Source organism: Nycticebus coucang, chromosome 9 (genome assembly GCF_027406575.1).
Source record: "Nycticebus coucang isolate mNycCou1 chromosome 9, mNycCou1.pri, whole genome shotgun sequence".
NCBI lineage: Eukaryota > Metazoa > Chordata > Mammalia > Primates > Lorisidae > Nycticebus > Nycticebus coucang.
Genome location: NC_069788.1, coordinates 30,668,261 through 30,687,380, shown reverse-complemented (window position 1 = coordinate 30,687,380; position 19,120 = coordinate 30,668,261). Strand labels below are relative to the sequence as shown.

General features: G+C 32.1%; 1 protein-coding gene across 1 annotated transcript in view; it reads right to left on the bottom strand.

Annotated features, from left to right (window-relative positions):
- MMUT (methylmalonyl-CoA mutase) overlaps positions 1–19,120 on the bottom strand; it is a 34,851-nt gene that overhangs the window by 15,137 nt on the left and 594 nt on the right. Inside the window, exons 2-8 of the mRNA XM_053602342.1 lie at positions 14,115–14,538; positions 12,776–13,143; positions 9,459–9,616; positions 7,203–7,374; positions 5,728–5,976; positions 3,409–3,520; positions 2,243–2,358 (exon numbers count right to left, since the gene is read on the bottom strand). Coding sequence (XP_053458317.1) covers positions 2,243–2,358; positions 3,409–3,520; positions 5,728–5,976; positions 7,203–7,374; positions 9,459–9,616; positions 12,776–13,143; positions 14,115–14,499 — 1,560 coding nt within the window. The 5' untranslated portion in view covers positions 14,500–14,538. The remainder of the gene's footprint in view (positions 1–2,242; positions 2,359–3,408; positions 3,521–5,727; positions 5,977–7,202; positions 7,375–9,458; positions 9,617–12,775; positions 13,144–14,114; positions 14,539–19,120) is intronic.

Sequence of the window (19,120 nt, the reverse complement as noted above, 5' to 3'; positions counted from 1 at the left end):
AAGATAGGATTATTCCTGAATACACAGAATTGAAAGCTATTCAACTCAAATGATAATTATCACTTGCAAACATTTTCTGATTAAAATAGATGATGAATATTAATTAAGCACCTATGAATGCCAGCATTTTTCTAGTGGTGGGAAAATAGCAATAAACAAAGCAAAGTTTATCTCATCATGAACTTTACATTTTATTAATGAGAGAAAGAAACAATATACAAACATATAAACAAATAAATATATAATTTAACAAAAAACAAAGCACAAATAAAGAATTGATTGGGGCATCAGAGTGAGGTATTATTACAGATATAGATCACTCTAAGCTGGTTAGATAAGGTGACATTTGAGCAAAGACTGAAAAGTACACCTTTTCTGGTTTACTAAAAAAACTAGTCATCTTAGATTAGGTTGTTTCCTATAATTACATAAGCAACAAATTACTAAAATTCATGAACCTATACCTAATTGGGGCTAGGGTTGTAGAAAAACAATTTAATTTAAAAAAAAAAAAAAGAAAAGAAAGGGAAGAAAAGAAAAACAATTTAATATAAAATTACCGTTGGGGTTGTTCAGCTTGAAAAAAACTATTAACATTACAAGTCAAAATATTGTTATAACTATTTCTAAAGGGGAAACATAAGAAAACATAAACTTTAGTACAGTAGCAAAAAGAATTCAGAGTACCACAGCAGAAATACATTTAGCTGTAAAAACATCTATTGATTTTAGCCATGGTGAAAGTTAATTCTTTTAATAAAAGAATTTGATTTGGTAATGCTTCTAAGAAGGTTCAAAATTAGGAAAAAGTTAGACTGAAATACCCATTTCTCCTAAACTGGCACTAGAATCAAGAAACCTGCATTCAAATCCCAGCTCTCCCACTTACAGTATAAACTTGAACTAGATGAGATTCCCTAGTCATTAGTTCCCTCATTTGCAAATGGAAACAAAAATAGTAACCACCTGTTAAACACACAAAAACAACAATAATTTAAGAAAAGCACTTAGCATAGAATGTAATATATAGTAAGTGCTCAATAAATGTTAACTATTATTCTTATATTGTTGAAAATTACTGACTTTTTCTCTCTTGCCCAAAATAAAATGTATGATCATTTTTGATAAATGGAACACCTCAAACTTTGAGGGTATAGAATTAATATGAATCTAAAGTATAATAGAGGAGAAAGGGGTTTTCCAAATATAATAAACACTGAGACTTTTATGATTAACAAAAATAAAATGCTACATGCTAAATAGGACATTTTAAAAAATGAAAAAGTGTAACAGATGAAATCATTATTACTCCTGATTAGACTGAGGGTAAAAGAGAAAATAATTATCACTAAACATCTACCATTAATTCTAATGGGAAAAAGAACTTGAAGATGATAGCTATGCATCCCACCTAACTGGAAAAAGTCTAATAGATTTTTACAGAATATTTGAACTAAGGAAAAAACAGTCATATCTTAAAGAATCACAGCAAAAGAGACAAGGAATAACCATTTAATTTTTAAATTTCCAGTCTTGGAAACAGTAGTAATTACAAAAGCCAAAGATTGAGATGCCACGGTATCTTTATACAACAGAAATGCATCTGTTAAAACAATGACAATTAATATGGTTTATCTATTTCAGTATTTCATATTCTTTGGTTCATCTCCATGAGAAATTGAAAATAAAAAGGAAATACAGTATTCTAGTTTCCATCAAAATAAAGTTCATTTTAAATTGTAGCTTACTAAAGCACTACCAAATATAGTTAAATCTAAAAAATCAGAAAGCAAGTAATTCTTTCATAGTAGTATGAGGCACTAAGGTCTAGTGGAAAGAAATTACAAAGAGAAGCCCTGGTTCAAATACTAACACTACACTTTGTTCTGTTTTTAAATTTGGTTGAATCACATAATCATTAAGCTTTAGTTCTAATCTATAAATTATAGAAGATACTATTGTTGTAGTGTGGTTTTTAATAACAAGTAAGTTTCACAGACACAGATATCATGGTTTAAAATATGAGTTTTTGTTGTCAGCAAACCCAGACTGAGTCCTGGCTATCTAATTATTAATACCCCAAGCAAGTTTCTCAATGTCTTATCTTTAGTTTCCTTATATTTGAAATGATGAAAAATAATACTCACATCATATGGTTATTTTAAGGATTAAGCAGGACAATTTAGGAGCTTAGCTAGTATTCAGAACACAGAAAATACTAAAAAGTAAAAACCATGAATACCTTCTTAAGTTTTTCAATCTGCTTGTTGCGCACTGAAGTATTATCAATTGCCAGAACTTCTACAGAATCTTCTTTTTCCAACTGGTACTTATTTACTCCAACGATTACTTCAGAACCTGTTTTCCCAAAGGAGGAAATATAAACATTCTATTCATAAATAACTGCCTAATAGCAATATTCCAATTGTTGTGTATTTTCCTTGCACATTTAATATTTTTAAGTAGTATTCCTAACTTTTAATAAAACTTCAATATAGATCAGCAAATTCTAATGTGGGTTGGTGGTATGAGAGGAAAGAACAGGTATATATCAGAACGTTTATTATTCTTCTAACTATACACTTTCCCAGAGTTTCTGACAAATTTTCTTCTAATACTACAAAATAAAAATAATCACAAGTTACCATCTAATATTCATAAGGTAGAGAATTAATACTCAGTAGCTTTTCTAATATTTTCTTGACTTCTTTTACAGCCAATTGCTTTTTAAAAAGAGATAAATACTTTAAAATGTATAAGCAATAAATCAAAGTTAAAAAAGATACTTCCTTACATAATAAAGAATATATTATTTTGCTTCAAACTATCAGATTAATACTCTTATCTAAAAATATCCCACCACTTCTATCCCAGGTTACGATCCTTCTTATCTCCTTCATGGCACTTATCACAATCTGTGATATTTTATTTGCTTACTTGTTCATTTTTCTCTCTTTTACTAGAATGTAAGCTTGATGGGCACAGAAACCATGATTTGTCCTATTCACAGTTGTATGCTCAGACACAGGCAATGCCTCAAACACATTAGACTAAAAAGTATTTATTGACTGAATTAACAAATATTCCAATGCAGAATCCAGTGAGCATCAATAATGTCATCTTCAAAATGTTGGTAATAGCCACTCACAAACATGTACATACATATAATGGTTATACTCCACACACTTTCTATATAAGCTTGCCTGTATGTATCCATTCATGCTAAAATACAAATACATACATACATAATGCTAAAATACAAATACAAACACATAAATATGAAAAAAATTTATACAAATTTCATCTTTTCATTATTTTTGTTATATTAACTACATGTTATCCTCAAAGAGAAATTAAGATTTTTTTTAAATTCTGGATTTCCTACATAAACTTTTCACTTTATCTTACCAGAATCTATTCTAGCTTGTCTTCGGGCAGCACATTCTTCAATTCGAAGTTTAGGTATTCCTTCAGCGACAGCTTTGGCCATTCCACCCATTTCTTCTACTTCGTTAATAAGCTAATAAGAAAAACATTAATAAAACTAAAAGAGAATACAGAAAACTGATTTGTTGTGTTATGTAATTACTAATATTAATAAAATTATAAACTAAATGTTAATATTTTGTAAGAATTTAGTATTTCATAAGAAAATAAATAAACATCAAAGGTAATTAATTAGAATTTGTGTGTTGAAAGTATTTGAAAACATAATCTAAAATTAATAAGTATATTATGGAAAATAAAATCTCTCACTCATGTCTTAGGAGAAAAATAGATAACATCAATTCTCTAGTCTTTATTTTTAGCTATATCAGTAAAGTTTTCATTATTACATAAATAAAGCCTCTTTTAAAGATATGTATATTTAAAAATACTATTTACTTTTGATTTGAGCAGCAAAGAAATGATATTACTGTATCTTTAACAAAACAAGAAAACATTTACATCTTTAATCGTAGGTTCAGATAAAAGCAAAAATAGATGGTGGAGTTATATATGACCTAGTGGAAAGGATCAAAGTCAAACTGGCTTTTCCCTGAAGAATAATCTGTCTTCCATTACAGAAGACAAGGGTAAGATGAGAAGCTAAAAAGAGGGAGACTACTAGAGAGTTTGCAACTACCCCGGTCCCATTCTGTCAGTAGAACCAAAATTTACTTTCTACAGAAAATGAACTCAAGAGGCAATGAAATATCAAACACTAAATATGGAGAAAAGTAAGGGAAAGTTGTCTTAATGAAATAAAAGCCAGCATTCTGAACAATAAGACTACAGACAAAAAGCAAACAAAAAAAGAAAAGAAAGAGAAAATATAGGATATAGAGGAAAATTTTAAAACTATCACTAATATCCTCAGAATAAGAGATTCTACATTAATGAAACAAATATGACATAAAAAAGTAAAAATCAGAAAAAAATGAGATTGAAAATTAAAATTATGACATGTGAATGTTAAAAACTTAGCAGAAGCACAGAGTTCACAAATCTCCAAGAAAACAGAACAAAAATGCAAAGAGATGAATTATAGAAAAAGAACAGAACTTCAGTGCATTATTTAAGGAGTTCCCACAGCTTATTACTAGCAGTTTTAGAAAGAGAAGCCACAAAAAAATGGTAGGAAGATATTGTCAAAGAAATAATGCAAGAAAGTTTCCCAGAGCTATAAAAATATAAAAATGGTATAATACAAAAAAGACTTGTCAAAGGTTCTGTATAATGTAGGAAAAAATAAACATACCAACTTGTACATTTACACAAAAAATACAGAAGAGACCCTGATGCTTTCAGAAAAAAACTTCTAGAATGAGAATGGGATCAAATTTCTGATTAGAAGTATTAAAGGCTAGAATAAAAATCTAGAATAAAAAAACAGATCTCAATGCTTACAAAACTTGCTGATGAATTCCTGAATGGAAATAATTTCAAACCTCCTCAGACAATCAATCAAGTACAAGAATAGAATAAAGATATTTTCAAACAGGCAAAGTTTCAAATAATTTGTCTCTCCTGCACCATTTTTTCTAGTAGGTTGCTGTGAGATGTGCTTCATAAAGCAAAGAGATAGACATAGGATTCGGGATTCAGCATTCAACAGAGAAAAAGTGAAAAAGTCCCAGGATAATGGCAAAGAGAAGTCAAAGAACAGCAGTGGTCAGCAGAACTAAGAACAATTTAAAACAAATGAAAGCATTAGAGGACTTCAGGAAGGATTCTATTGAGAAATGATTATAATGGCAGTAAGGGACAAGGGACAAAGGGGCATGAATCAGCTAAAATCTAAACTACCATATTGGGAAAGCAATAGATAATGTCCAAGGTCTAATGACTAAAACTGATGGAATTATAAGAAACAGTATACACATGAGACTTTAAACCATGCAGATAAAAACAAAAATTAACAAAGAAGTATGGAACTTACTCCAGAAAACAGGAAAAAACAAGTAGAAGACAAAAACCTTCTTTTTTGGATAAAGCTATTAAATATACTAGTTGTCTTTTTAACTCTTTGAATAGAATAATACAAATACAAATGTATGTCTATATGGTCTTGAAAACTATAAAATCAAATTTAAATTTCTCCTTTTCTCTTTCACAAATCTTGATATAAATTGAGAAATGATTTGATTTAAAAATTCAAAAATCTATAAATCCTTATTTATGAATCTATAAATCTTTCTAAATCTGTAAGTCTTGAAAGCAAAGTTGCAACGCAGAAATACTGACCTTCAAGGCAGCATCATAAACATCATTTGTGAGTGATTCCATCATATATGACCCTCCCCAAGGATCAGCCACTTTAGGAATCCCGGATTCTTCCTGAATGATGATTTGTGTGTTCCTGGCAATTCGAGCACTTTTCACAGTAGGCAAACCCAAAGCTTCATCGAAAGAATTTGTGTGCAATGACTGAGTCCCTCCAAATACTGCTGCCATTGCTTCTATTGCAGTACGGACAATGTTATTGTAGGGATCCTAAAACATTTGTTAACAAAAAACCAAGTAGGGAAAAAAAAATAAACCTTAAAAAAAAAAAAACCAAGTAGGGAAGCTGGTGATAGATACTGCAGCTATAAAAGGCAACACAATTAAACAGCAACTACTGCATATCTTCTATGCCAGTGTACACACCAGACTTCAGAATGTCAAATAAACTTAGACAAATCAGTGAACAAGCCCGAAAGAGATTTAAGAGCCAAAGTGTCTACTCTGTGCGTAGGCATTAAAACATTGTCTCTTATATTCCTCTGACATATCAAATACTTATTGTGTTGACTTGTATACTGCCTAAATAATTTTCAATAAGTATGTATACTTTTCTACTTTAATTATATAATCCTTCATCTATCTCCTAAGTATTTTGTATATCTCAAAGTATCCACACCACAGTGATGTAAACAAAACAGTCACTCAAATGGTAAATAAAACAGATGAACAATGATAGGAAATTCGAGTTCTAGTTCGTTGCATTTCTAATTGTAATTTGGGTAAGTCATTGAACCTCTCTGAACTTCAGTGTACTTAGCTGTAAAAATAAGCAGGCTAAAACAAAAACAATTACTATGTTCCTTCTAACCCTTAAAATCTCTATTTCTCCAATTACAAGAACCTAAAGTTATATTTCATATGGAGAATATTAGCTGTTATTTACTTTTAAATGTATAAAAGCAATTTAAGTTTACACACAGAATTTTAAAATGTGTCAAATAATATATGGAACATGTGAAAAAATAAGATCATCACCCCATGATTTTTAATGGATTAAAATTAAATTACCTAAATGATAACACCATTTAAACAGCCTGTGTGCCTGCTTGTTTAAACATATAAATTAAAAAAATAAAATATATGTGTATGTGTAAAATAACATTTTCATTACACAGTTCTTAAAATTATATGAGTATGAATTAAATTATAATTTTTACTTCTTCCTCATCATCAAATTTTGTTTACTTTTAAAAAAGTAAAACAGTACTACATGCAAGATGTAAAATGATTTTACACTGTTACCCACTAGAGGGAACCAATCCTATTTATCAGAGTATGTTTAATACAAACCTAAGCATGCATTATGCTTAAGAATGTTTATGATCATCAAATATTAGCGATAGCTTCTTACATCTCTTCCCTGATTATGCCATGTTGCTGAGAAGAAAATATATGACTTTATTAAAATTCTATATTTTAAATTATATGCAGACCTGCTCAGTAAGTGACCATCCTGAAGTCTGACAATGTGCTCTTAGAAGAAGAGATTTAGAGTTTTTAGGCTGAAACATTTTCTCTATTAAGTGAGCCCAGAGTCTTCTTCCAGCTCTCATCTTTGCTATTTCCATATAGAAGTTCATCCCAATTCCCCAGAAGAAAGACAACCTAAAATAGTAATGTTAAGTCCAGAATTTAATTAAATAACAAGACAGAACAGAAAATAAAACTAATTGTATCATACACTAGAAAATCAATGTCCAGATTTTAATTACAAACAAGTTAATCTGAATTAAAATCAATATTTATGTAGCTTTAAACCTAACATATTAAAATTTATGCATGTGAAAGAAACAGCTGTGATTATTTGTTTCAGGTAAGAATTATTCACTTGGCAAATGGTTTTCTTTAGGAAAGAATCTCCTCTTGTGTCCTTAATTAAATAAAGATTCCATTTGTAAAAAGAAAAATATTTTAGGAATACCTAATATGTAAGGCAGGGGTCATATATAAAGAGAATAAAATGACAAAATTGCTTTGTTTAGATAGCAAGAAAGTTTTAGTTTTTGTTTTTTTATAAAAAATTATCATGTATTTGGTTTAGGCAGATATTTCTCCAATTTGTCCCCAACCTCCACTACTCCCTTCTATCTTATATTCTATAGCTGACTTACACATTTCAGTTTGCCTGCCTCTCAGGGCGCAAAGCTTGTGAATCCCTATGTAAAACAAGGTCAACAGTAAGAGAGCAAAACTTAAAAAAAAAAAATTCCTGATATATACTTGGAAGAAGTTAACACGGTAGGTAGTTCCCAAATATTTTGTTTTATTTATTTATTTATTTATACAGAGTCTTACTTCATCGCCCTGGGTAGAGTGCCGTGGCATCACAGGTCACAACAACCTCAAACTCTTGGGCTGAAGAAAGCCTCAGCCTCCCAAGTAGCTAGGACTACAGGTGGCCGCCACAACTTCTAGCTATTTGTTTTTTTAGAGATGAGGTCTTGCTCTTGCTCAGGGCAGTCTCAAACTTATGAGCTCAAGCAGTCTACTTGCCTCAGCCTTTCAGAGTGCCAGGATTACAGATGTGAGCTAGCACACCTGCACCGTTCTCAAATATTTTGATCTCAGGATCCCTTTTCACTCTTAAAATTCCTGAAGAGCGCAAAGAATGTTTCTTTATTTGAATATTTGTCCATATTTTACTTACTAGTTCATTTAAAAATAAAAATAAACCTATAACATGTTAACATAACCAACAATTCTTTTGAAAAATATACTTCTCTAATAATAAAAGTTATTATTTTATGTTTTACAAAATTTCTTTTAATATGTAGAAGAGAAGAGAGTTGCAGTCTGTTTTTGCAACCCGTTGCAACATCATATATTAAGCAGCTTCTTGAAAACACCTCTATAAACTCTTGGGAAAATGAAAGTCAAAAGAGCAAATAAAGTTTTCATATGATCGTGGAAACGGTAACCTGTGGCCTTTGGGCCCCATGTGGAATTCTGGATCATCAACTGTGGCCTTTTGGCTGAACTCAACTTTTGCAGAACACGTACTTTAGAAGGGTTTTGTTCCATGAAGTTTGGATTAAACAGAGGAGCAGTACATGGGGATCTGGTGGACCCCATGTGGCCTGAGGCTGCAGAATCCCTACCCTGCTTGGCCCAGAGCAAAGCTTAGTAAGTGATTGCTAAAGTGACTGAACTGTTGATTTTTTTTCACCCCAAATTGAAATACTTTCATAAAGTATTATATTTACATTTAAATTCATTTACATTTTTCCATATTTGTCATACAATCTTATTAACAAGCTGTTATAAAATAAAATGTTTTCAAAAGGACTGTGCATCTCAAAACATTTCTATTACATATGTGAAACATACAAGATGACTTGCATATTTTATGATGGAAAAATTAAAAGAAGAAAAGCAAAATTGTCTTAACATTATGGTTACATTTTAATATAATTTGTTAAAATGTGCAAGTAAATTGTGTTCTCAAAATAGGTTAGGCAAGATATTCCCCTAATTTACAAAAAAGTATGATCAATCTTAATTCTAATTTTCTATTATAAATTAAATTGGCTTATTCTCTTATTGCTACTCAGATAATACATAAGAAAATCTAAATCTAAACTAACACATATTTACAGTTTCATTTTACTAATATAATTTGCTGTACACTCATAAAATGGCCCCATACACTCTCTTAATGTTGAAACAATAACTAAATTTAATTTACTCACCGTGGTGCAAATTCATCAACTGTCAGTCCAGCCTGGAGTCCTGTTCTAGTGTACTCCAATCCATCTGCTATAGTGTAGGCCAGTTCCAGAATGGCATCAGCCCCTGCTTCCTGCATATGGTATCCACTAATTGAAATTGAATTAAATTTTGGCATGTGCTACATAAAATAAAAATTGTAACAGTAAATAAACACAAATATTAAAAGTTTCTATTAAACATTTTCTAAAAGCAATTATTCTAAAATCATCTTCAGCTCAAATATACTCAGAAGTTTATAATGTTAACTGAAGATATTTAATGTTTATTTGTTGTATTTAATTTATTCTCTAATTTTAATGGTTGGTTCATGAACCCTTATCATTCAGGACTATATCTATTTTATTTTTCTAGTGGAAAAAGAATTTGTACTATCTTTCTAAAAGTTTAACTTTGAATTAGCTGAGATTGGAAAATGCAAACTTTGGCCTGAGAACTACATGAAGATATTTTTAATTCCAAACCAAGGACTTTGACCTCATAAGAGTCAATATTTAGAGTTTATTAGGACTTATAACCATGGTTTGATCTGCTAAAGATATATACATTTGATATTATTTAGTAGCTATTAATTTTCTTATTTGAATGAAGGCATTGAAAATTAATAAGTACATAAAGGATAAAAAAGGAAATGACTTAACCCTTAGTTTTAAATATATTGAAACAAAATGCTGGGCTTAAAAAGCGAAAATTGAATCTGATTTATTGTAACATTTAATGCTAACCATATCCCAGCCAGGTTCTTTCAACTACAACCAATAAGATAAGTGCATTTCAACCAGTCTCCTAATTATTTTCATGTTAGTAGAATATCTACCACAGATATCCCACAGAATCAAAACTTATTATTGTTCCCAGGCGTGAACCAAATGTAAAATCACAAAAACTAAATCGTAGAAACTAAGTAAAGTAGTTAAGAGCACAGACTTCCAGGGTCAGAGTTCTCAAAATTCTCAGATCCTGAGATCTGTATCATTTATCTAGCTATGAGATTGCAAGCAAATTTCTCAGTTTTGGGTTCCTAATCTACAAAATAGAAACAATAATTGTACCTTTCTCGTTGAAATTATAGGATGAAATGAAATGACTCTTTAAAATCATTCAGTACATGTATCATGCTGGACATAGCAAGCGCTCAGAATAGGTTAGTTGATGTTATTAATGTGTGGTGTATATACACACACACTACACATGGTATGAACACACAAGCTATCTCCATACCATAAGATACATAGTGTATGCCATATATCCAAAATATATACATAGTTTATATTTGCAAATATTTTATTTATAATTAAAAAAAGCCCTTAAAATATGTTCCACAACAAAAGCAATAGAGCTTGTATCCTATGGAGTTGAGAGACTACCTGAGAATATTTAGAGTTTATAACTAAGAAGCAAGGACACAAGCAGGGATTTCTCTATGGAGAAAAGTGGAAAAATTTAAGAATAGTAAAAATAACCGAATAGTAGAATATTATTCAATCTTACAAAGTAATTCTGCACACGCTACAACATGGGTGAACTTTGAGGATCTTACACTAAGTGAAATAAACAAGTCACAAAAAAAAAACATACTGTAAGATGCTACTTATTTGAGGATCCTAGTCAAATTCAGAGACTGAAAATAGAAGGAGCTTGCCGGGGCTAGAGAGAAGGATATGGAATTCATTGCTTAGTGCATTCAGTTTCACTTGGGAGGATGAAAAAGCTCTGGAGATGAATGGTTGCTTGCCAATGTGAATGTAGTTAGTGCCACTGAATTGTACACTTAAAAATTAAGATGGTAATTTCATGTTATGTGTATTTTGTTATAATTAAATTTTTTTAAAAATACAGAAGTTCACAGTTTACAAAGTACTACAATGTAACATTATTGATCAGTATCAGAAATTGGCATTTTATCAACTTACATGAAGATTGCAGAAAGCAAGATGTCCCACAAATTGAAATATACCCAAGCAAGTATATAATAGCACAGTATGCTACTACCTACTCAAATAACCATTCTCTACCCCTCTCATGTAACAGATGAACTCTGAATAAATTCAGAGTGCCAATGTACAGGACTACATTTCCAATCTCTTACTGCTATGCTATCTCTTATTACATGTATCTCTTACTGATACATGTGGGAGTTTGGTGTTTCTCTACGTTCACTGTCAATAAAAGGAGCTAGGCCTCTCTCTCCCTACCACACCTTTCCCCCACCTCCCTCCCTTAACCATGAGCCACCACATTAACAAGAGAAGAAAAATAAAAGGAGCCTGGAATCCCACGTCTGTGGAGCTTCTATAAAAGTAAGCGCCTGACAGCCTACCTTCTGACCTCTTTTATACGAGGCAATTGACTCCTATTTACTTTAAGCTACTACTATTTGTTTATCATTTGCTATTAACCACAATCTTTCAGTGTATTATGTTCTTTAAGTCTAAAAAGGTGACAGAAAGATACAATTTTATGCAGTAAAATCTGCAATATTGGGCAGAAGGAATATATGAGAAGAGATAGAATTGTAAAGTGTAAAGGCTAAATATCAAATGAGGAGTACAGGCAATGTTTGCTAGCATTCCGAGATAACAGTAAATGTAAGGGGTGAAAGAGATAAAAAAAGTTTTGATGGAGAAGAGATTTCCCTTTGCCGTGAAATAATGGTCTAGTCTTAGAGTAGATAAGCGGAAGGAGATCATCATTAGCAAAAAGCAAAGTGTGAATAATGGGTGAAAATATATATGAATTGCTCAAAAAAAAAAAAAAAGAAGAAATATGAGGAAGAAAGAAAATGTTGTGGAGAGACTGCTGCTACTATAAGAACACCATCAGAGCCATCTTTTCCCACCACTCTGATTGAGGAAGATGAATAACATTCAGGGGTGAATATTAGGAACCTCATTGAGGTTGCAGATATCCGTGTTATCTTCTAATCCTGCTTTTAGCAGAAATAAAGCTGCCTCATCTGTCTGACACCAGTGTCTACTTCACAACTGCACCTAAACTCTGGAGGGAATTAAAGAAATATAAATTATGAGATCTCCCTGATTCTAATAAATATTAAAGATTTAAATTTTAACAATAAAGAAAATATATTAATGGCCTACTGCCTAGGTTATGATAATGACAAATCATACGATACAGTAAAAATAAAAAACTAATAACAATAAAACACCCTGACTTCATACTATAATTATTACTGAGATTCAGTAACCAAATTCAAATCACGTTGTAAAAATTCCCACATTCAAAGAACTACAGCAAAACCTATAATAACTACAAAGTATACCTTTGCTGTATATTGGAAGATGTCAGCAATAATTTTCATGGATGGTTCTGGAGGAAATATATACGTATTTCTGACCATAAATTCCTTTAGTATATCATTTTGGATGGTACCAGTAAGTTTCTCCTTAGGTACGCCTTGTTCTTCTCCAGTTACTATAAAATTTGCAAGAACTGGAATAACTGCTCCATTCATGGTCATGGAAACTGACATTTTTTCTAAAGGAATTCCATCGAAAAGAATTTTGGTATCTTCCACAGTGTCAATAGCAACTCCAGCCATTCCAACATCACCACGAACTCGAGGGTTGTCTGAATCATAGCCACGGTGTGTTGCTAGATCAAAGGCGACAGATAATCCCTGCTGACCAGCTAAACATGTGGAGAAAAATAATCTAAGATTAAAGAGTCTGGGATCAAAGTAAGCCGATTTACTTTAACATTACTAAAAATGTTGATTCATCACAGCATAGCAAGACAAATTGAAAGATATCACTTCCCAAGAGTCAGCTGTTTCCTATGTGCTAAAATGCACAAATTGAGTTCCTGACCTCACCACAGAAAAGAATGAAAGGAATACAATATCTCACTCATCTCATCTTTATCTGAATGTGTGGTGCTTATATACTAAGTTGTGTTTTATCTTAACAGTTTTTGATTGAAATATTTCTAAAATTCATGAAAAGATCTGGCTATTCATATATAGTTAACAGTTTCGTATGCCTACTTACTTTTTTCTGTTCTTTATATGGTCCTAACAAGATGTCTTGGTTATTCAAATATTCTGAGAAACAGAATTATGAAAGTCATAAAAAAATTGTAAATAACTAAAATAATCTATACTAAATGTAAGTATATCCTTACAATCTTCAAGTTTAGCATTCAAACAATATGATTTTATTATAGATCAGAGAAGAAATAATAATTAAGGTAACTTTTAGAGAATGCCAGACTGCACTGAACATATCTGTACCATGTTATCATTTGTTTATTACTTTCCTTGAGTACCATTTAAACGATCTTCACTTCCAATACCTATCCTGACAATGTTACGTTTTTCAAAAGCAAAGTCAATGTCTTTTTTCTTCAAGCAACTTAACTTCACTTAATTCCTTTTAAACGATGTGCATGTAAGTGTTGTTCAATTTCAAGAATTTAGCACTTTATTCTGACTCACTTATCTTTTTGACCACAGAAGTTGAAAACATCAATTTCTTCAGAGTATAGTTTTTAACTAAAAAATTATAAAGGGAGTATCATCTGTACAGAGATTAACTAGCCTCCCCTCAAAAAAAGCCAAGATTAGGAAGTATGACTCTTATTATATTACATTACAATCTCACCTTTAATATTGTCTTTATAGAACTTATTGCTCTCTTCCACAGTACTAAAGCCAGCATACTGGCGTATGGTCCAGGGCCTAAAGGTATACATAGTGGGATATGGTCCCCGTGTGAATGGCTTCACTCCAGGGAGTTCTTCTGCTAAGTCCTTAGTATCCCTCCTGGAATATAAAGGCTTTATAGAGATCCCTTCTGGGGTGTGCCATATTAGGTCTTCTGGATTTTTGCCTTTCAGCTGCTTTTTAGCCAGGGCAGCCCATTCTGGATGAAGTGGTTGTTGCTGGTGTAGAAGTCGTTGCCATATGAGCCTGGAGCCCAATGATTCTTTTACCTTCTTCAGGTAATGAGGGAAAAATAAAAAAAGTCGATTCTTAGCCCTCAACATGGTAGAGCATGAAAACACCCAACAGGAATAAGAACTGACCTAGAAAAAGAAACACAGTATATATACATTTGCAAGAGGGAGGAAAAATAGGCACTATTGATAAGAAAGGAAAAGAGAAGGAAGAAGGTATAGTAATATGATTTCATCTCTTCCTTTTCCTTCACCTGATAGTTTCTAACTTTGGAGTCTGTTCCCCATAATTACTATCAGCATTCTAACTCTAGTCTCCTTCCTCAGCAGCCTTTTAGCTACTAGAATCTCAGCCCATTCTAACCCATTCTACACAATAACACCAAGGCAAATCTATAAAAATCTATGTCACTCTCTTCACAAAATTTTTCAAAGATTCTGCATCATGTGAAGAGTATAGTACAGTCTTCTAATTAAATTGAACTTTTTCATTCAAAATGCTTTTGTTTGTATTAAATACCACTTTATAACAGGCATTATGTTGGGTAACAGAGGAAAAAAGAGGTAAACAAGACACACAGGCATTCATAACGTGGTCTCTGCCTACCTCTCAGACTCATCTCTACCATTGTCCTCTCTACACATTTTATATTCTAGAAATACTAGATTACCAGCAGTTGCTATCTTTATTCAAGTTCTGGGGATTTTCTCTTGCTCTTCCTTGTCCCTAGAACATTTTCGTTTGACTAATTCAGGTATTATCTCCAAAATTCATAGTTTCTATGTGCCAGGCACAGAGAAAGCTATAAAGACTTCACATAGAGAAACAATTTTAATTTTTTGTTGTCATGTTTATATTTTTATAATTTCACAATATTAAATAGACACAAATGTTTTTCTTGCATGGACACCTTTCATAATGATTAAATTGGGGCTTTTAGTATGCCCATCACCTCACTAGTGTTCACTGTACCCCATAGCTTCCCTTTCCTATGATCTTTATATCTATTTGTGTCCGTACCCATCGATTAGCTCTCAGTTTACAAAGGATATGTGGTATTTCTCTTTCTATTCCTGAGATACTTCACTTAAGATAATGATCTCCAATTTCATCCAAGTTGCTGCAAAAAGACACTACTTAATTCCATTTTATGGCTGAGTAGTAGTCCATGTATATACAACACATTTTCTTAATCAACTCATGAATTCATGGGCCCTTAGGTTACTTCAACATCTTTGCAATTGTGAATTGTGTTGCAATAAACATTTGAGTTTGGGTGTCACCAAATAGTAGGTACTGATATTATCCCTATTTTAAAGATTAGGAAACTGAGGCACAAAAGAGCCAGCACTTGAACCTATGCAGACTATTTCAAAGTCCTTGCATTAGTATCCTCACAACCCATTACTAAATCCACAGGGTGAGCTACATGGACTCTTCAGTAATCTACTTCTCTGCTAGTCTATAAATTGGTCCAACGTCAGAGCTGTATATGCCTGATAATTAGCAGAGTCTTATAATAGGATTCAACTTCACCATTTTACAAACGTAGCAGTTAAGGTTCAGAGAAATAAAGACATAAACTGGCTTGATCAAAATCCTACCCAGAAAAACAGTTAATTGTTTACTTGAATTACTAAATACTTGTCAGAGTCACACAGCTTAACCATATGGAGCCTATTGTTCTAAAAGATATTGGGATAAAACTTTTATAAACATATTCATCATACCATGTTGTTTTACATTAGCTAAGACAACAGGAAAAGTGAGTTTAAAATTCTGTTTTCCATACCATTTCTTACCTACCAATTTAAAGGAAGTGAATACTCAACACTTACTATGGGGTCATAAAACAAGACACATAAATCACTGGTGACAGTATTAACTTTTTTAACTACTTTGGAAAGTAAATTGTCAATGCAATAAATAAAGTCCCAAAAATGTTTATGCCATTCTGCCAAGGAACATCACTCCTGGGAAAGCTATTGTAGCAATACATAAAGTAGATGTTCCATACAGTTTTAGTTGTAATAGAAACCTCAGAAAAATCATAAATGTCTAATAACATAAAAATATGTGAATTACAGCATATATAAATGATAGAATTTTACATAGCTATTGAAATATGCTTAGAAACAATCAAAACTAATCTTTAATATCAGAAGTTAAAATAGTAGTTTATGGTGGTTAGTACACAAAGGCAGCAAGAAGGGTACTTTTGGGGGTGATGATCCTGATCTGAATGCCAGTTACAAAGATGTATTCTGCATGTGGAAATTCATCAAACAATACAATTAGTAAAAGACATGAACAGAAACTTTCCCATGAAGACAAATGACCAACAAACTCATGAAAAAATGCTCAATATCCCTAATCATCAAAGAAATCAAAACCACTTTGAGATAATCACCTAACACCAGTGAGAATGGTCCACATCACAAGGCCCTAAAGCAACAGATGCTAATCTGAGTTTGGAGAGAAGGGAACCCTCAGGTGGGACTGCAATCTAGTTCAGCCTCTATAGAAAAAAGTATGGCTGAGTACATTGGATACTTTTTCTTCCATGCTTGAGATACTTTACTAAGAAGAATATGTTCCAGCTCCATCCATGTAAACATGAAAGAGGTAAAGTCTCCATCTTTCTTTAAGGCTGCATACTATTCCATGGTGTACATATATCACAATTTCTACTATGAAACTAATTTATGGCTTTCATATGAAAGCTATAACACAGTTATAATCTAAGAATATGGGAAAGGAGGAGAGGGAGGGGAGGGAAGAGGGAAGGATGGGCGGAGGGAGGGTGATTGGTGGGATCACACCTACGGTGCATCTTACAAGGGTACATGTGTAACTTACTAAATGTAGAATACAAATGTCTTAACACAATAACTAAGAAAATGCCAGGAAGGCTATGTTAACCAGTGTGGTGAAAATACGTCAAATGGTATATAAAACCAGTGTATGGTGCCCCATGATTGCATTAATGTACACAGCTATGATTTAATAAAAAAAAAAGAAAGAAAGAAAAAAGTATGGCGGGTCCTCAAAGAACTTAAAGTAGACCTAGCATTAGATCCTGCAATCCCATTACTAGGTATCCCAAAAGAAAAAGAATCAGTTTGCCAGAAGGTCATTTGCACTTAAATGTTTATAAGTAGCACAATTCACAATCGCAAAGATGTGAAAACAGTCTAACTGCCCTTCAACACACAAATGGATTGATAAATTGTGGTTTATGTATACCATGGGATACTATTCATCTATAAAAAGAGATGGAGATTTTGTATGTTTTGTAACAAGCTAGACAGCTTTGGAGAATATTCTCCTTAATAAAGTATCACAATGAAAAAATAAGCATCACATATACTCAGCTTCAATTTGAAACTAGATTAACAAATATGTGCTCACATGAGAGAAAAACCAAATTAAATTCAAACGGGGGTGGGGGGAAGAAGATAGGTAAATTCCCACACGATGGGGACACTGCGCAGATCTATGGCACAATTCCCAGATGAAGGACACAGCTACAATGCAGACTTTAAGCTTACAAAAGTAATTTACGTAAACTAATTGTATGTACCCCCATATTAACCTGAAATTTAAAAAACTGTATAATTAGGTTATGTGCACTTTCTGTTAAGTTTATTATACATAAATAAAAAGCTAAAACTATGATGTAATGCAGTTTTTTCAAAAGAGGAGATACTCAAAAAGTATTAAGTGACTCAGTTTACATAATTGCAAATGCAGTATGTTCATCAAGGTAAAAGTCCACATAACAAAGTCTAAATGGAAATACCACAAAAACAGCTCTCATCAGTTTTTAAAAGCTATCATGATTTTTATTCTACTAAATCTATGGAGTCACTTTCCTCCATTTTTTGGCAAGCCATCCACTACATTCACTAGCTTAAAAGACGATTAAGAAAAATAATGAAGTTACAACTGAATTGTTTTCAGTACTAAGATAAAAGGCAATTTGAAAACTACCTTAGACTAAATTTTTGACAGGAAATATCACACCCGTTTCACAAAAAATACTTGTGGGGCTTTCCTATATTAGACAAATGACAGTAAAGTACCCTATATAACAGTGCCTTCCTGAAAATCACGTGTAAATTGATGGAGGCTGGAAATAGACCATCCTATTGGTGGCAATAGGATGTCTGCATTGTTGCAGAAGACCCATCAAGAGAGCGTTCACATATGCAAAGAAGCAACATAAAAAGCAAATGTAAGTTACTGACAATTAAAATATGTTAAACAGAATTGATGAAACGCAGTTTCACACCTCCAAAACTATCCATAAGACAAAGCAAATTCTGCACCAGATAATGTTCTTGAAGACTGATATGTGGTTCCACATTAATAATTCAAGGCTTCCACCTCCAATGTCCAACCAATTCGGGTTAGAGATGGAGTCACAGGGTATGCAAATTATATTTGATATTACCATAAGTAAATAATCAAAGACAAAATCACACCGGGGGAAAATTATCAAGTGGTTTAAAACTGTCCATCGATACATTACCCAGGGATTCGACCTTCTGAAAGACACTTTCTTTCTAGACAAAACTAAGAACAAATTATTATAATTAACGCTTTAATATCAATTTAGATTTGTCTTTCCTATTTCATCTCTTGCCCTTAACCTTATTTACATACAGAAAATCATTTTTAGTCCTGCCAATTTTTATTAATACAAGA